Source organism: Manis pentadactyla, chromosome 9 (assembly GCF_030020395.1).
Source record: "Manis pentadactyla isolate mManPen7 chromosome 9, mManPen7.hap1, whole genome shotgun sequence".
NCBI lineage: Eukaryota > Metazoa > Chordata > Mammalia > Pholidota > Manidae > Manis > Manis pentadactyla.
The window spans coordinates 84,538,048-84,556,450 of record NC_080027.1 but is presented as its reverse complement, the minus strand read 5'-3'; the positions used below and the strand labels follow the sequence as shown (position 1 = coordinate 84,556,450).

The 18,403-nt window shown below is 53.3% G+C and overlaps 1 protein-coding gene across 1 annotated transcript in view; it reads right to left on the bottom strand.

Annotated features, from left to right (window-relative positions):
• Window positions 1-5,034: 5,034 nt before the first annotated feature.
• The window catches only part of CD82 (CD82 molecule), a 46,239-nt gene continuing 32,870 nt past the window's right edge, over window positions 5,035-18,403 (bottom strand). The window contains exons 6-9 of the mRNA XM_036891681.2: window positions 9,611-9,712; window positions 6,606-6,812; window positions 6,265-6,348; window positions 5,035-5,953 (exon numbers count right to left, since the gene is read on the bottom strand). Of these exons, the coding sequence (XP_036747576.2) occupies window positions 5,876-5,953; window positions 6,265-6,348; window positions 6,606-6,812; window positions 9,611-9,712 (471 nt within the window). The 3' untranslated portion in view covers window positions 5,035-5,875. The remainder of the gene's footprint in view (window positions 5,954-6,264; window positions 6,349-6,605; window positions 6,813-9,610; window positions 9,713-18,403) is intronic.

The following is an 18,403-nucleotide window of genomic DNA, read 5'->3' as shown; positions in this document are numbered from 1 at the left end:
GGCAGGGGGCTGGGCACAGATTCCTTCCTGATCTAATCCCAACCTCTGGGACCAACCAGTAGTGCTCTGGAGGCCCCAAAGTTCTTCTGCCTGCCTGTTCCATCCACAGAGAGCCACCCCCAGGGCATGGGCAATCCCAGGGAAGTCCTACTGTCATGGGAATAGGCTGCATTTGGAAGCAGCTCATTATGTATGCTAACTCATTTAATTCCCACAATAACACACTGAGAGTTAGATGTTGCAGTCCCCATTTCACAGATGGGACTAAGAGAGGTGAAGTCACTTGGCCCACCAAGCCCTGAGCGCAGGGGTGATTTGATCTGATTTGTTTGTTGGGAAGAGGGCTGCAGGGGAATGGGCGGCTCCCGAGGAGTGAGGCTGGAGGGGAAGGGGCTGAGTGTGAGAGCTGCCACCCCCTTTCCTGTTTGTCCACTTGCCGTTCATGATTCTGCTTCTTTCCACAGGATGCCAGCGCCCTTGGATGGGCCCCAGGGGTCCCCCAGCAGCCCCCGGAGTGGACTGTGCTGTCAGCAGAGGTGTTTATGTACACCTGAACAAGGTGCGTGTGTGTGTCTGGGCGTGTGTGTGTGCAGGTGTGTGGGATCCCCTGTATTCACCAGAACACAAATGTCACATGGGCAGGGGTTTGCCTTCACTGCTCTGTTCTCAAGAACTGCGCTCAGGGCTGGTGGGCCAAGTGACTTCACCTCTCTGAGTCCCATCTGTGAAATGGGGGCTGCAAGATCTAACTCTCAGTGTGTTATTGTGGGAATTAAATGAGGTAGCATACATAACAAGCTGCTTCCATAGCTGGTACATAGTAGGTGTCCATGAAGTATTTATGGTATGAATGAATGAGTGAACAACCCTTAGCTCACAGGTTACAAAGGCCTCAAAGAGCTGCCAGATATTTGTTCTGAGACAGTGTAGCAACCTGAGTATCTCCTGTGCAGGTGAAGGTAGTGGTGGCAGTCCTGGCCCAGGAGATGCCGGGTGGCTGGACACTCCAGTGTCATTAGTGACTCCCTTCCCCATGCTGCTCCTCAGCCTGCGGGACTCCTCTGGAAGATGCCAGGGTGGAGGCTGGAAGGAGCTCTGCTAGGACATAGGATTGAGGTCAGCAGCTGGGATGCTCTGCCAGGGTGAGCCTCGAAAGTCCAGTCCAGAAGACATTTAGCCTTTCCTGCCCAGTGCCAGCCACCTGCAGCTAAGTCTGAGAGAAGAGCTGGGGTCCTTCACAGCTGGGAATGGACTGAGCCCTCAGGAAGTCTCAGGGCCTCTGTGTGTGTGTGTGTGTGTGTGTGTGCGCGCGTGCACATGCACATGCTGACATTCAGCAGTACTCACCCATACAGCAGTGACAGTTATTAAAATATTGAAATATTTCTGCTGGTTGACAATTCCCCAAGCCCAACCCCTAAGAGCCCTGCACCTCCTGCCAATCCACACAGAAGAACCCCCTCTTCCCACTCAAGCTTGGCTTCCATTCCCACTGGTCAGTGTCCATGCCACACAGCCCCCCTTCATGCTCACTGCCATTGGCTCCCCCCCGGGCTGCTGTGGGTGGGTACCGCCCAGGGGCACCCATGCATCCTCCTCCCACTGGTTCAGCAGCGAGGCCATGGTGGGGCCCATGTGCAAGTCCTCTGAGCAGCATGTCCTGGCTTGGGCCTTGGTGGGAGAGATGGCAGCCGGAGGGAGGCCCACCCCCAGCAGAAGGCCCGGTAGCAGCTCAGCCGGCCCAGCAGCCCAGGGAGGGAAGCAAGAGGGACAGAAGCGCCAGGTAAGCTGGGATGGATGACTGGCTATAGAGACCAGTTCAGGAATTCGAAAAGCCAGACTATGCTTCCTCCCTGTGGGATCTGAGAGGCCGGGAGGGCAGCAGGAACTGGGTCCTCCCCAGGAGGTAGGAGGGAGGGTCCTGCAGGCTCAGTGCTTCCTGGGACCAGATTTCACAAAAGTTGAGTCCCTGGTCCAACAACAAAACACACCCCCGGGATCGTTCCAGGAAATCCGGGGTGGTGGGAGGCAGGAGGAGGTCTTCAGGGTCCGATGAGTGTTGTTCCAGTCCTGGCTCGGCACTTTCTGGCTGGAGGCCTGGGACATGCCTCACAGGGTGGACATGCCAGAGGATGCAGACTGGGGGAGTTAGCCCACCCCTTAGTAAACTTTAACCCTTTTCTCAGTCTTCACTTAAGTGTTTTGCAAACACAGCTTTGAGCCCATCTGCATACTTGTGGCCTAGAGTCACAGACTCAGAGCCAGGCCCCCGGCTCCTGATGAGGCATTTATGAAGAGCCATCCTGAGGGTGAGGCTGTGGGGGCCCATCAGGACGACAAGACCCTGTGAGGATAGGCCAGGTAGGCCTTCTGCACCCTCATGCTCCTCCCCCACCTGCCTGAGAGGGAGGTGGCTGAGGCGAGAGGGGACCAACAGCTGACGCCCCTCAGCCGGTCCCAGTTAGGGTGGAGGATGGCAGGTGGCCCAGGGTTACCTCAGCTCTCCCTTGCCCCTCACCCTCTCAGGATTCCCAGCTTCAGCCCCAAATCCCCAGGCAGCTGGGCCTGACCCATCCAGACTTTAATTCATGTTCTGTTCTTGGCCAGCTAAAATCGGTGGTGCTCATGGGGAGGGACTCTCAGCCTCCTGAACCATCCCAGCACCCTCATTCTTCCCACCCTCCAGGCCTGGGGGTGGGGAGCAGAGACATGCATGGGGGAAGAGAGTGGCCGCCAGTTTCTCTGTGTTCATACACTTGCTGGCCCCATCCTGGGTATCATTCCCAACTCTAGAGGTTGCCTGGGCAGGCCGTCTGGAGCACCCAAGCCCCGCTCACGCTAAGCCCTCCCCAGGTCTCACACCTGGAGCTCACCCTGCAGGTATCGCAGAAGGGCAGGGAGGCCCACGCTCTCTTGCCACTGCCCACAGTGCCCTGTGCTCCTCAGTCCCCACCTCCTGCAGACCCTCACCCACTGTAGGACCCCCACTGCCATAGTCTCAGACACACCAAAAAGATGTCTGCTCAGCTGGGAGCACTGTGAGATGGGCAAAGCCAAGGGATACTGTTGCTTACTCTGGTTTGAGGTTCCTGGGGGGCCAGGCTGAGGGCTCTACATCCTTCACACAACTGAGCCTCCCACGATCCTGTCAACAGCCATGTTCAGATGAGGAAAGGGAAGCTCCAAGAGGCGAAAGAGTTTGCCAGGGGTCACGTGGCTAAAAAGCACCTGTGTCTCCATTCCAACTCAGGTCTGCCCCTCTTCTCAGGGCAAGGGGATAGGTGACCACAAACCTCCCAGACCTGGCCATGTGCAACTGTCACAGAAAACAGACCCCATCCCACCCCACATAGCTCTGAGTCCAGCTTCAGCCCCAGATTCTCCTTTTCTGACCAGAGACCCCAGTCCTTAGTCAGACACCAGCCTTGCCTCTTTACTCAGCCTCTTCCCTGCTGCAAGCCCAACATTGGGATGGGAGGTGGCCCATGAGTTCCTCTGTGGAGCAGAGAAGGCAGACAGCAAATGTGAGGCAGCTCCCAACCTGTACCTCAGCAGCAGTACCACCTTAGCCTGGAACCTGTGCAACCTGGTGCCTAGGGTGTCTCCACTCCTCTCAGCAACAGCAGAATGCTGAGAAAGTACTTAACCTCTTGCTTGTCATTGTCCTTATCTGTAAAATGGGGATTATAATGAATACATACCTCATAAGGATTGCAGTGAGCAAATCAGTTAACATATGCCAGTGGGACTAGTACAGAACAAGTGCTATTTAAGCACAAACTACTAGGTAAAAATGTTGCCCAATTGCTTTGTGCGAATACACCGGGTCTTCCCAGTTCCTCCTTGGCAGATGGCACAGTTTCTGTCCTCAATACCAACACAAGGGTCAGGAACACAGTAGGCTCATTTATGCTTTTTGTTCCAGTAGTGAAGGGTTATCAAGGTTTGTGTGTTTGGGGGGTGGTCTTGAATTCTAGCTTCCATCCAGCCACAGTCCTTCTAATAGCTAAGCTAAGGAAACCTTGAGAAATAAAAGTCAATACCAAGAAAACCCAAGTTTCCCTTTTTTTTCTTAGATCACCAGGAAGCTCAGAGGTAAAATTATACATGATTCAACTAAACAACTAGAGTTCAAGGATGGAACCTGCTTTTATTCTGCCTTCTAACCAGACTGATTGATGGTGCTGAGCTGAGAAAGACTCTGAGGCTGCAATGAGTGATGCTGGCCATAAGCATGGCCAGGGCACATCTGGCTAAGGAAATGAGGATGGTGATCAACTAGTGATGTCTGGTTTGAGCACTGCCATGGATTACACACATGTGTGCAGCATGCATGCATTTGCCATCACTGGGTTGGGCAACTTAGCTGTGTTTACTTTACCCATGTCTATGCTTCCTCATAAATTTATTTTCCCTGTTTTATATTTTATTATATGTGCTTTCTGTTATAAATGAAATAAGCTGGAATATATCATTGTAGCCCTCTTTGAACATGATAAAAGCTCCAGGGAGAGTCTCTGTGGCAGAGAAGAGACCACATGGAGTATAAGGCTTTTCCAGTCTGTGCCCAGCACTCCCACATGGGTGCCCCCCTCCCTTTGCCTCCTCACTAAGGACAAGGCTGTTTTGCCCAGGCCCTCCCCTACCCCCACTTTTCTCTTTAGGGAGCATCTATAGCTGCATCTTACCAGGGCCTGGGAATCTAAAGCAACATGATTCAGGAAATCATCTTGGAGGACTGCTAAAAATACAGGTTCCTTGTCCCCCCCCTGCTGCGTCAGAATTCCCAAGACCTGTAATCTGTATTTTCACCAGTGTTCCCACTTCAGCAAGAGACTGGGGTTGGTGAGGTGCCCGGAGTAAGGATGATCTTTGGGCACTGCCAGGCTCCCAGGCTGGGGCAGGAGCGCCACCTGGTGGGTTCTGCTGAAACGCCTCCTTTCTATTGCCCTTTCTTGCCTCACTGCGGGGAGGCAGCTCTCTCTCCCTTTTGTCCTCCCCACCCCGGCAAACAGCACCCCCACTGCAGCAAGCTGGATTGTTACAGATCCTCTTTAATAGTCAGTCATCAAATCTTGGAGCATGTTTTACAGAACTGACAGAGCCCCTCCCCACTTCCCTAAAAGGCACAGCCCTCACCTGCCCATCCCCTAGGGGATACAGGTCAAACCAGCCAAGCTTCTCAGGAGAAAACATGCTGGACAGTTCAGGGTCCTGGAAAATGTCCGGCCAGCTCTGTGCCATGCTTCAGGGGTTCACCCTTCTGATCCCCTAAGCAACCCAGGGCTAGTTCAGACCCAGCTTACCTAGGCCCTGCCCCCACGGCATAGCCTAGGCCTATCTGAGCTGCCTTGCTGGGGCTGGATCAGGTCTGGGGAAGAGGGGCTGCTCCTAATGTCAGGTGAAGCCCACCCTCTCCCACTACCTTCAATGAAAATCTGAAAACCAAAGACATATGCATTAAGTGGAAAAAAAAGTTTACCCACGCAGTGGGCAGTCCCCTGAAAGTGCAGGGTGCCTTATCCAAACCCCCCACCCATTTTTAATACACTTTGCCCCCCTGCAATATATACGGCCTCCAAGGCAGGTAGAGCCCAGCCCACCTGTGCAGGGATGCTGCAGACAGTGTTTTGTCTGAGTTGCTAAGAGAGCCCAGGTGGGCAGTGAGCGGAGGAGCCACCGAACAGCTGGGGCTTAAGGTTGGAGGCAGAAAGGCAGGGAGAGGGGTCCAGGCCCCAGAAAGCCCCCCACTTCCAGCCAGCACAGGATGGGAAAGGGGGAGTAAGCTGGGAGGTGGGCCTGGAGGAGGGAGCCAGGAAGACCCCTAGGAGGCCTGTGGTTGAGGGGTGGGTATGGAGTAGGGACAGCAGCTGCCTCAGTACTTGGGGACCTTGCTGTAGTCTTCAGAGTGGACGTGCCGGCACAAGCAGATGGACAGGAGCATCCCTAGGAGCTGTCAAGAGAGGGGACAAGAGTCAGAGGGAGGCAGGGCTGCCCAGTCCCCCAGAGGCCCCAGGGTAGCCTCTCACTATCCAGGTCAACACATGAGGTTTGAACCTGACTGAGCTGACTGCAACTAGACCCTTACAACCAGCCTGCAATTCAGGTGGCAGAGGGGCCCAGGGAGGAACAGTGGTCAGGCCAGGTGGCAGCAGGGCCTCTAGAAGCTGATGGGCTGCAGCCTCCCTCCCCGAGAATATCAGCAGAGCAGGGACAACTGGGAGGACAGAGCATGGGGCGGGCAGGAGGGCAGGGGACCCAGACCTCTATCACAGCGACGCCCACACACACGCCTAGGATGATGCCCACGTTCTCCTGCAGCCAAGCCTGCACCTTCTCCATGCAGCCCTACAAGGGGAGAACACGACCATGTCACCCCATGTCATGCTGCCTCACCACGCCAAGCAGAGTCATCAGGAGAGGCCAACCGCAGCCCCGAGGGCCTGCAGAGAGGGCTCTGGGTATTCCTTGAGTGGAAAAATCAATGAATATGGGGATGAAGGACAAATGACAAGCCGACAAATTAATCAAATGCAGGAACAGCTAAGGGGAGCCTGGGGGGTGCCCCAAGCCCAGCCAGCCCCAGCCCGCAGCCGACCACACACCTCGGTGTACACAGGCCAGTCGTCCAGGTTGTTGCCAGTCTGGGTCCCGTTGCCACGGGGGGCCTCACAGAAGCCCTTCCTCACCGGGAGGCTGGCGTCCTCATCCCCCTTGTCCTCACAGGAACACGGGTAGGTGATATTGGTGCGATTCATGAGCTCCACGTTGTCTGACCAGTTGTGGAAGCTGGCCCAGCCACAGCACTTCACCTGCGCCAAGTGGGGGACAGGCTGCTTGCACCCACCATCCTCCTGGCAGAGGTGGGGCCTTCCAACGACAGGCTCAGCTCTGCCACTTCCAGGCCCCGGGTCCAAACCACCAGGAGTAGAGTCTGGGTTTGACTATGGCTTAGGTGAGCCCCAAGGAATTTAAAGGGGCTCTCAGGAAACACATGCCAGAAACTATTAATACAGGAGGGAACAAAAATCAAGAGCAGCCAAAATATAAAGCAGAACAGGAGGAATATTCAAGTTGAAAGACAGAACACAGATGTGTGGGCCACGAGGGCAGACGATGTACAGGTAAGACCATAAAGGGTCTGGAGTCACACTATGGGGTTCAAATACCAGCTCTGCCTGCAGCTCTGCTTACAGCTACTCAACTTTGGTCAAAGTACCAACTTCAGTTTCCTCATCTGCAAAATGAAGGCAACAAAGGTTCCTCACTCAAAGGGCTGTTACAAGGACTACGTGGGACGTGTCAGGCAAAGCATCTAGCTGGAAAGCAGAGAATTGCTCAGTGAAGGCCAATTCCACTTTCAGGTGCTGTGCACATGCTGGAGTTGAGTTCTGCTTCTGAACTTCTTGATTGCCAAAGTGAAAAAGGAGACACGGTCAATTCTACCTTTTTAGAGGAGGAAATGCTCTAGTTGCAGAGGGGAAGAAAGCCTTTCTGACTTCTATGTGCTGGAAAGGGCCTCCGTGGGGCTTATGAAGGGACCCCAGGAGGATGCAGGTCACATCTGGACTTGAATTCCCGACAGAACTGGGATCTTAGGGACTAAGCTTGTCTCAGAGATGTCCCTGGAAGGTGAGTGGAGAGGAGGTTCCTTCCAAATTCTGGCCCTGCCTTGCACATGGGCAAGCCGCTGCACTTCTCTGAGCGCTAGTTTCCTCACTCAGAGAATGGATGGCGGTAGCCACTATGCTGGCGTCCCTGGGAGGATTAACAGGCCAGCATGGGCGAGCCGCGTGCCAGCGTGACCAGACAGGGTCAGTTGGCCACGGGCTTCCTTCCCATCCAGACAAGCAGCCCATTGGCAAGCAGGGGGCGTGCCAGACTCATTCAAGCCTCCTGCTTCAAGTGGTTTGTAGCCCAGGTTCTACTTTCTTGTTGCACTTGCCTGGCTGCCTCCTCTCTGGCCGAAAGACCAGCACGTCTGAGGGGCACCCACAGGCCCTTCCATACTCAAATAAATGAGACAGCATTCCTTGGCCCCCCTAATCCACGTGGCAGAGCCCTCCTCTCTGGGACCGCCTGCTCAGACAGTGCCCCTGTTCCAGGCTCCTCACCCCATCTCAGTGGTTGTGCATGAGGAATAATAAATCACCACCAACATGTCACCTGGTAAGTTCTGTCTAAGTGCTACAGGCTTTATACATCCATCTTACAGGAGCATGACTCAACAGCCCCATGAGGAAACTGAGGCTCAGAGATCTGGCCAGGAAGTGGCAGAGGTTGTATTCCAGTCTTCAGGGGCCTGACGCACAGTCTGTCTTCTTAACCACCAATCCAAGCAGCATCTGACAGACATCAGAATCATCCAGAGGCCTTGCCTGCTGCAGGAATCTCTCAACCCATCAACCACCTCCCACGGGGAAGCATTCACTCTCTCCCAAGGGACCTCCTGCCCCCACCCCAGGCTGTGAAGGCGGCACTTGTTCATTCCGGGAGGTCCGTCGCCCTCGAATCTTAGCCAAGGGTCACAGCAGTTGTGAGTCAAACTAAAGGTATGATAAAAATGGCTAACACAGGGCCTGACCTAGCCTCATCTGATCCTCACCAAAAAAATCTGTGAAGTGCATAGTCCAGAAAACATCACCCTATCCTTTTCATAGCTCAGAAAAGGGAAGTGTGCCCATATGACCTGGACATAGTCCTGTCTCCTGATGCCGAGGCGCCAGGCTCTCTCCTGCTGCCCAGGCCCTCCCTCAAGGCGGCAGGCCATCAGTGCCAGCAGGGCCGAGACCGCAGGACAAGAGGCTGCGGCCCAGAGACCGTGGGTCCTGGCCAAGAGCACAAGACACCTGGGACCACAAAACAGGGGCAGCTGAGACCTGATGACAGAAGCCAATCTGTGTGTGAGGTGATTGGTTTGCCATCAAGGCAGGCTGGGGACCTGGTCAGTCAGTCAGTCAGTCTGTCTGTCTGTCAGTCATTTAGTCACTCATCCATTTATTCCATCAGTCTGCCAGCCTTTCTGCCAGTCATTCTGTCTGTTAAGTCACTCAGTCGGTCTGCCTCTCTCACTTTGAGGTGGAATACACATATACACTAAAGTACACAAATTCAGCTTGATGAATTTTTACATACATACTTGTGTAACATCAGCCAGATGAAGACCTGGACAGAAGGTTACTTTCACCCCAGAAGGTTTCCACAGGCACATCCCCAGTAAATGTTCTCCCAGGAGCCTCCACTCAGGTTTACGTCAGCATATCAGCCTTGGCACCAGTTTCTTAACCCACCCGTGGAGCCCCGAATACCCCTAGCCTGGCTTGAGATGAGAGGGTTGCGAGCTATCCCCTCTCTCTCTGGCCATAGGCTGTGGGCTATGGGGCAGCTTCCAAAACCCTGGGCCCGCTCAGCAAGGGGCTGTGGTGGTGGCTGGGGGCCAGGTTGGTGGACTGCTCAGGGGCACCCTGCCCCCAACAGACGCATGCTCACGTAAGGCTCACTGGCACATTCTGTCAGGCATACACAGGCAAATGGGCAACCCATGGTTAGACACACAGACACACACCAGCCAGGAACCTCACGCTACCCCGTGAACCTCATCCCGCCTTGCCTGAGCCTGCACATAGTCCCAGGCCTCCTGCAATCTGTCCTCGTGATTGTCCTTGTAGCTCTGAATAAGCTTGGTCACAATGTTGCCCATCTCTTGCTTCAGCTGCAGAGGGGAGAGAAAGGGTCAAGGTCAGATTTCTTGAAACCCATGCCCCACCTCTGGTCACATTACTTCTCCCCACCTTCTGCGACCCCTCTCCCCACCTTCTGCGACCCCAAACCCTGGGGACATGCTCAAAGTTCAAATGCATTTGTTGTTCATTCCAACCACTTTCCTAGCACTTCCTGGGTACCAGTCCTGTGCTGGTCACATGCTAAGCCCAACGCAGTCAGGGCCAACCACTCCTGCCCTACAAGGCAGCAGCCAGTCAGTGCAGCATGTCCTAAGTGACAACTGTGTCCAATACTCTCCAGGAGAGAAGGATGCTGCATCCTGGAGAAGGCACTCAGCAGTGGCATTGCCCTTTAAACATGAATATTTCCATGTAGCTGCTGAAAACCCTCCAGTGGCCTCCCACCACTTTGAGAAATGCCAGTATCCTCTTGATGGCCCTCAAAGCCCTGTGTCATTGGGCCCCAGCTCCTCCCAGATCTGTTTCTCTGTTCTTCCTTCCTCTTCTTCAGCTATACAGAGCTTCTTGCTGCCTTCATACTAGACACACTCCTTTCTCAGGTCCTTTGCACCTGCTGTTCCCTCTGCCAAGAATCCTCTTCCCACCAAATATTGACATGGCCCACTCCTCCACTACCTTCAGGGCTCCCTGCTCAAACATCACCTCCTCAGAAAGGCCTTTCTGGGCCACCCTATAGAATACCATCCCTTCTCCACCCCCTCTCCCTCCCCATGCAAGGTTAAGGGTATGCATGCTGTGATTTTCTTCATGGCATTGTCATTACATGCTCATTTGTTTTCAGGAGTTATTCTCTCTCTCCTCTACTAGAATGTCAGCTCCGTGGGAGCAAGGACTGTATCTGGTGAAGCCTGGCCAGAGTAGGAGTGTGGCGTGCCTGATTAATGAACAGGTGCACAGTGGCCACTACATGACCCACACCCAAACACTATCCCAGTTAATCCTCATGCCTGCCCCAGGGCCCCATACAATCAGTCCTGACTATGATGAGGAAGAGGGAAGCACCTGGCTTTTCCCTAACCCCATAGAACAAACCTGATATACGAAGGAGGCAGATGAGGGGTGCAAGGGACAAAAGACCCCTCCCTCACTGGGGCTCCAAACAGAGGATCTCACTACAGAGGCAGCTTTTCAGGAACAAGTCAGCTGTGCAAAAGGAGGCAAACCTGAAACCAGTCTGGGGAGCTGAGGATTGGGCCTTACTGGGCAGAAAGGCCCAGCGCCATCTGGGAGTGAGGCCTTGGCGAGCCAGCCCCACATGGTCCCCACTGGCCTTCCCCAGGGACCTTGCTCAGGGCCATCCCCAGGCAGGCTGTAATGGTTACCTGCTGTCACTGTGGAACCCCAGAGCAGGGAGCTCAAGAGGGGAGGGGGGCAGAGGGGACAGCCACACACCTGCCCCTTGGTTCCTATGAAAGGGGAATTGGGGAGGTAGGTCAGGTGCACCAGGGAGGGTTTCCAGAGCCTGGCTAAGCCCTGTGAGGGGGGCTTCAACCAGCCCCCCGCAAGGAACCCACACCCTCCAGATGGCCCTGCAGCCCTGGCTCCTCACCCCTCCCTTAGCTGACCTGGGAAACTCGCCCTGGTCCCTAGCAGTCCCCTCTCTGCCCTTCTTCCTCTAGATAAAACTCATAGCATGATGCATTTTTCTATTCACACAGAATTCTACAATTTACAAAGCTTCCTGTCAGTAACTAATCGCAACAACAGTAGCTCTTATCAAACGCTTGTTATGTACCAGGCCATGCTAATGCACTTTTAGGGCATTATCTCACTTTAGTCCTCAGAGCAGACCATAGCCTAGATATTGACTCTGTTCCCTCATTTTCGAGATGCACAAAATGAGGCCCAGAAAGGTTAATTAACCTGCTCAAGGCCACACAGCCAACATGTTAAGAGTTGGGGTGGGACCCAGGCCTGACTCCAGAACCCACATTTTTACCCATTAAGCTCTACCAGCATTTAAACCACATGGCCATAGCCATACCTTGAAGTAGGTCAGAGCAGTTTTAATGAGGGCCAGAGAAGCTAAGTGATTTGCCCATGTCACACAGCTGCCTGCAGATCTTGGGTCTTTCTGCCCCAACCCTCTGTACCACCTCTGCTCCCCAGTGAGTGGATGGTTCCCACAGGCATAGAAAGAAGGGGGGTCCCTAGAGGCATTTATTTGCATGAGGAGCTGCCTCTCCCACATCCTTTTCACCTGCCCTCCCCCACTGACCTAGGCTCTATTTATATCCCCGCATGGTTGCCCCAGCAGCCCAGACTTCCCTGTTTCAGGGCCCCTGAAATGAGGTGATGGAAGCTAGGTGGTTTCCACTGAGTCTGGGTGGTTTCCATGGGAACACCACATCATCCTCCAGCCCAGAATATGGCTGACAGACCCAGCCAGGCCATAGGGACCAGGCTGCACGGGCTGGCTTAGCTTGGAGCCCGATGCCTTGGAATCCCAAGGCCCACAAGGCTGTGTTGGGAGGCCAGGGAGGTTGCCCTGGCAACCAGGTAGTTCCTGAGACAGGAAAGAACAGGGAGGGAGAGTGAGAAGACGTTCACTAAGGTGCTTCCAGGAAGGGTTTCCAGATAGGGTGTCTTGGGCCACCCTAAGAATACCATGGAAAGAACAGGGAGGGAAGAGTGAGAAGATGTTCACTAAGGGGCCACCTCTGTGGTTTCTGTCTGCTTTGCACTCATTTTCCCCGCTTGGAACAGCAGTCCCTCTCCTTAGGGTTAACTGTCCCTTCCTCCCTCCACGTTGCTGGGAAGCCTTATCCCCTTGCTGACAGGGGCAGGTAAAGCCCCAGACTGCCACTTAGCACCTTCCACCTCTCAGGGATGGGCACGTGACCCAAGGTGACCCTCTCTCTGCTAATTTGGTGGGGTGAGGGTATAAGCTGGTGGTGGCCACCTCAGGCTCCACTGCAGACAGCGTGCCTGAGAAGGGAGCCAGCAGAGGAGAGCGGGGCTGAGGGATGGGGAGGGTCAGAGTGCTGGCGGCAGCACTGGATGACCTGGATGCTGCTGAGCCTCCAGCCAGCTCTGGCCAGTTTCAGTTGGGTTACTGTCACATCCAATGGAGAGTCCTGCCCAGAACCAGCTACATAATTCACAGCCCAGTGCCAAATGAAAATGCAGGGCCCATTGCTTAAAGATGATTAGGAATTTTAAGACAGCTTCAGCAGAGCATCAGATCAAGCAAGGGAACCCTCTAAGTATAGGACCCTATGTGACTGCTCAGGTCACATGCCTAGGAGGTCAGCCCTGGTGCTGCCCAGTACTATCCTCCCCATTTCCCAGATGGGAAAACTGAGGCTCAGAAAGTCAGAACAACTTCCCAAGATCACACAGCTAATAAGCAGCAAAGATATGACTGTAACCTTGATATGTGTGCCTCCAGAAGCCTGAGATCTCAACAACTGCAAGCCACCCACTATCTCTACCTGACTGAGGCCCCACTGTCCTCAGAGCTGACTCCTCACTCACACAAGGCTGTGCTTTTACTTCCCTTGTAGTGTGTCTTTTCACAGAGAAATCAAGTTAGAAGAAACCTTTGGGTCTTCCCATACTTTTCCAAGCTCTGCTTAAATGCTCCTGGTGATGGTGAACTCAGTACCTTACAAAATAGCACACTGCAAGGTTGGGGAGGCTCCTGATACAAGCAATTCATTTTGAGTTGAGCTGTAATGACTTCTACCCATTAGTGTTAGCTCTCGCCCTTCTCCTCCCTCCCAAGTCCCAGATGGGACTACATGGAACAAATCAAATTACTCTCCCAGGACAAACATCATTCAGACATTTGAGACCAAGCCATATCTCCGTTTACCCCCTCCTCTCCAGGGTAAGTTTGCAGGCTCCTTTGGCTGCTCCTCGGGATGGTATCCAGACCTCTCCATGCTCTTTACTCTAATGTGTCAAATTGCTCCTTAGAATGAGGTGCCCCAAATGTAATATATGGATCCACATCTTCCCGTCCTCTCCCAGGGTTCCCACAGGGCATGTTGCCCAGTGCTTTGCTGGAACACACATACAGCAGGTCTGACACTGCATCCTGGGATCCTGATGGGAAATGAGGACCCACTGCAATGGTGAATGGGGGTGCGGGCAGCATGTTTACTTTTAGTGACCTCACATCTTTCCTGAAAGCCTGGGTGCAATATGCATAACCAGCTACCCCAGAGCTCAGCAAGAGCTCCACATCCCGCCCCCAGCTGCCTGTAAGCTCCTTGAATGTGGGGCCTGAGCCAGGTACTGCCCAACACTGCCAGCAAGCCATGCATGCAGCCCAGCACCCAGCAGGTGCTTGGCAGTCTCCATCCACTGCTCTTCATGATCGCTTCGCAAGACAGCCGGGATGCTTCCCCCTTCCCTTCGGAGGGAAGGGAAAGGTCATTTCTCTGTCCTGGCTCCAGCTGCTGCTGCCACCACGGCCAGCAGAAACCCAAGCCAGTGGATCAGGAAGTTTCTATCAAAGCAGGCAGGCATTTCACAGACCTGCATTGTCCTCCAGGAACCTGTTTTACCACCTATGTCTTAGGGCATGTGCACACTGGCTCTTTTGGGCTTCTTAGGTGGGAGAGGGAAGGAGAGAGGGAACCACAGTTTTGACCAACCCCCTGGGGAACACATAGCAGTTGGGCCCAGCCATGTCACCTCCCCCACCCCCTTCCTGGTTCTCACCTAGATCCTGCAAGCCCCTTCCCTGCCCCACCAGGCCCTCAGCTTGTGCTCCATATAACCTCTTGGAGCTGCAGAGGCTCCCCTGTGCAGGCTGTGGGCGGGTTTGCTATACGACCTGCGGGAGTGCCGTGAGGCCAGTGCCGAGCATGGCACAAAGTATGTTCATTTCCTTCCTCTTGACCACCTCCCACTCTCTGCTACCTGGAGAGAACAAGTCAGAATCCCAGAGTGTCAGAGCTGGAGATGGCCCAAGAGGTCCCCTGAGGCTCAGAGAGGCTAGCTAACTTTTCTAAGCCCACACAGCAATCAGTGGCAGAGCAAAACCTAGAACATGGGGCCCCTGACTCTGAGACCTGGGCTTTGCCCACTGAACAGAGGCTGGATAAACAATCAGATGAGGACATGGTCAGAGGATTCTTAACTTCCTACCCAAATCCTGGCTCCTACAACAGTTCTTGCTAATACTAATACTAATATCAAGGACAACAGGAACTGCTGCCATTTACTGAGCCCTTACTAGGCATTAATGAGGTTAACAATTGTGGCAACAATAATAAATGATGCCAGCAAACGTCTGCTCTGGGTCAGGCACTATGCTGTGCCCTTCCCATATGTCAACGTTTTTAATCCTCACCACATTGCTACGAGATGGCCCCTGGGGCCAACATGCGCCAGCACCCTGAAATATTTGGAGTTTAGAAAGGGACTGGGGGTATGTGCCACACCCCAAAGCTTGCCCCATTCTTAATTCCATAGGGACACCTAAACTGGGTAAACAAAAGTTATAAATAGACTCACTTTCATTCAGGTTCAATTTTGCCACAAAATGAGTTGCAAATAATGGTTTTGGTTTTCAAAGTGGTTTCTGGATTTCAGAGTTGCAGTGAAGGGAGAGCCGACCTATGTGATTACTGCCATTTGACAAACGAGGCAAGTGAGACACAGAGAGGCTGAGTAACTTGCCGAGGGTCTCAGAGCAGGGGTTCCAGAATGAGCAGGTTGGTTCTGGAGTTGAGGCTCTTGGCCACCACTCTATTCCATAAGAGTGCTGCAGTCTGTGTTAGCCTGGGAGCATGGGGTAGGTGGAAGGACAGATTGCAGCCCTGGAGACCATGTGAGGGTGCTCAGCCCTTCTGCTCACCCAGGAGGCCTGCAGAGTGGGGAAAGAATGGCCTATTGCCTTTTAAAAGGCCTTTTTCCTTCAGGCTAAAACAAGTCCCACCTCCCCAGCTGGGCTTCATCTGCATCTGCAGGAATAAACACCATCAAGGGCATGTTTAGTCTTCTTCCAGGATTTACAATGTGCTGGGAAAGAAAAAAATAAATCATTTATTCTAATTCTGGTGACAGAGTGGCCCCAGACTGTCCCCAGCAAGCCAGGATTTTCCCTTGCCTTCCAGAAGAGGAGGTGGGCCAAAGTGAGGCGGGCTGGGGCCGTGGAGTGTGAGGTTTGGAGCCTGGAGGTGACTGGGGTGGGAGATAGAGGAGGACACAGTGGGGTATGGTGGACAGACTCTTAACTGGAGTCAGGAGGCCTGATTCTCCAAACAAGCCCTGCTCTGGAGCCGTGGGGTGCCTCTGAGGCATAGTTCCTGGTCGTAGGGAGGCAGCACAGTGGGGTGGGAGGCATGGCCCAGGGCCAGAGGGATGTGGGCGGAAATCTCCCCTGATGCACTAGAGCTGTCAGTGACCGTGGTCAAAGGCCACTTTGTTTTTCAGGGCCTCAATTTCTTAAACTGAAAAATGTTTGGAAAACTGAAATGTACGTCAAGTTCCTAGTTCAGCTCCTGGCATGTGGTAGGGTGTCCAACCAATGGGCACCATCTTTATTACTGTGAGATGGGGAAACCCACACAGGCTGAAAAGTGGACTACACAAGACCCCTGCAGAATTAGCTGGCTTCTGAGTCATTAGGAGTGACTGTGAGCTGGGACCTGGTTCTCATCAACCCTGAGTATAATGTACCATTGACCAGGTCCGAGAAGCCCCAGGTGCATCTCACAACCCTTTCGCTGAGAAAAGAGTTTCCCTCCCCTAAGCCCTACCTTCCTGTTTGATGGCCAAGAAAGCTTCCTTTCATCTACTAAAACCACTATTTCCCCTTTTGCCCCAACTGCCAGGATCCTCAGTGTTCAAATTAGCCCTTAGCTACTGCATCTGTCCCCTGGCTTCAGAAACAATGATCTTCCTCTCATTCACTGTGTATTCTGATGTCTCTCATTTTGATTTTAGTTACCTTGTGCCTGTGCTAGAAGTCAGCTTTAGTTTTCCTGGGAATTAGGCTGCGTGTAGATTACAAATAAGTAAAGCAGATTCAGGTAGGAACCACCATAATGAAAATGTCACCAGCATAGACCGAAGGTCACCTGGGTTCAAATCCTGGCTCTGATACTTACTAGCTGTGTGTCCCTTGGCTAGGTTGCTTAACTTTTCTGTACCTCAGCTTCCTCACTGAAAATGAGGGTATTCATATCCACAGTCTTGTAAGATTATTGTGAGGCACAGCTACTTAAATGCATCTGTGTGTGGCATTTGGTACTAGGCTTGTGGCATATTCTATTAACTGTTGGTGCTTCCTTCTAAGAGGGAACTAAGGCAACTGGATCTTCAAGTGGTAAAATTCAGGAGCCCACCTGACCGCCAGCTCTGCCACCTCATCAGTGGATGTGAACCGTAGCACCGGAGGAGGGCAGGCCCCCAGGCTCAGCTGAGCCATTGGCCATGTGCAGAGGGGTAGGACGAACTCTGGAATGGCATCAGGGGCCTGGCATCTGACTGGCTGGGTGTCCTTAGCCCCTTACCTGTAGGATGGGGATCTTACGCCGCCTTGCAAGGGCATGGTGAGGGTCACTGAGGAATGAATGTGAGGTGCCCGCACTGTACTCAGTACATGGTGTGGGCCGGACCTGCTGCAGGGGTGGAGGGGCTTCTGGTTACTATTACTGATGTCACTATTGTTCATCATCTCTCTGAGCATCTACTTCCCTGTCAACATCACACAGTACAGAACTGTTGTGAGGATGAGATAATGTGTGCAATGCTTCTAGAAGATCCCATGTGCACATAGCAGGTGCTCTATAAATAAATATGATGGGCACACTTGATCGGCCTGACCAGCAGCTATTCCTGCCTCCCTTTCCTTCTGAGCCTCTGTGTTTAGAATCCAGAGCTGGATACTCACTTCCTCAGCCCCTTGGAAGCCAGGGGTACCCTTGGAACCCAGTCTGGGGAGGAGGGCTGGAGGATTTGCTCTTCTGGTAAAGGGGACAGCTATGGCTGACACTGCTCTCTCCCATTCTGACTGCAGCAGCGTGGATATTGTGCCAGGTGCTGGGGCTGCCACCCTGTGACCATGAGGTGAGTGGCACGATGTAGGAGTGGCATGATGAGGATGCTGAGCAGACAGCCAAAACCAGCATCTCTGAGCTTCCAAACCCAGCTTCTGATTAAGTCAGTGACACATGCCCTTACAGCTGAAGCCACAGGAAGTCTGATTTTTCTATTCCTTTAAACCTGAGTGCCTTCCCTTTGACACAGGACTAATGTTTTTATTGACAGTCTCCTCCCTGGGCCTCACCTGTGATGAGTGGCACAGATTTAATACTTGCTAAGGTGCCTTAATAATAACAACAAATATTTATTGAGTGCTTTTGTGCCAAGCACTGTGCTGTGCTTGACTAAGATAATATCACTGAATCCTCGCAACAACCTTGAGAGTTAAATTTATTATTGTTCCCAGTTTACAGAAGAGAAACTGAGAGGCAAGCAGCTCGCCCACAGCCACACAGCTACAAAGTGGTGGGGTAGAGCTGAGCTCAGCCCCAGCAGTGGCTCTGCCCACAGACTGCCCTTCCCTTCTAACATCCTACCATGTGATCACAGGGGATGGGACTGGGGGTAGGGGGAGGGGGGACGGAGGCTGCCTTGCACATACTGTGTTTGCCTTTGACACCTGAGAGGCTTCCTGTCTATCCCCTACCTCCAGAGCC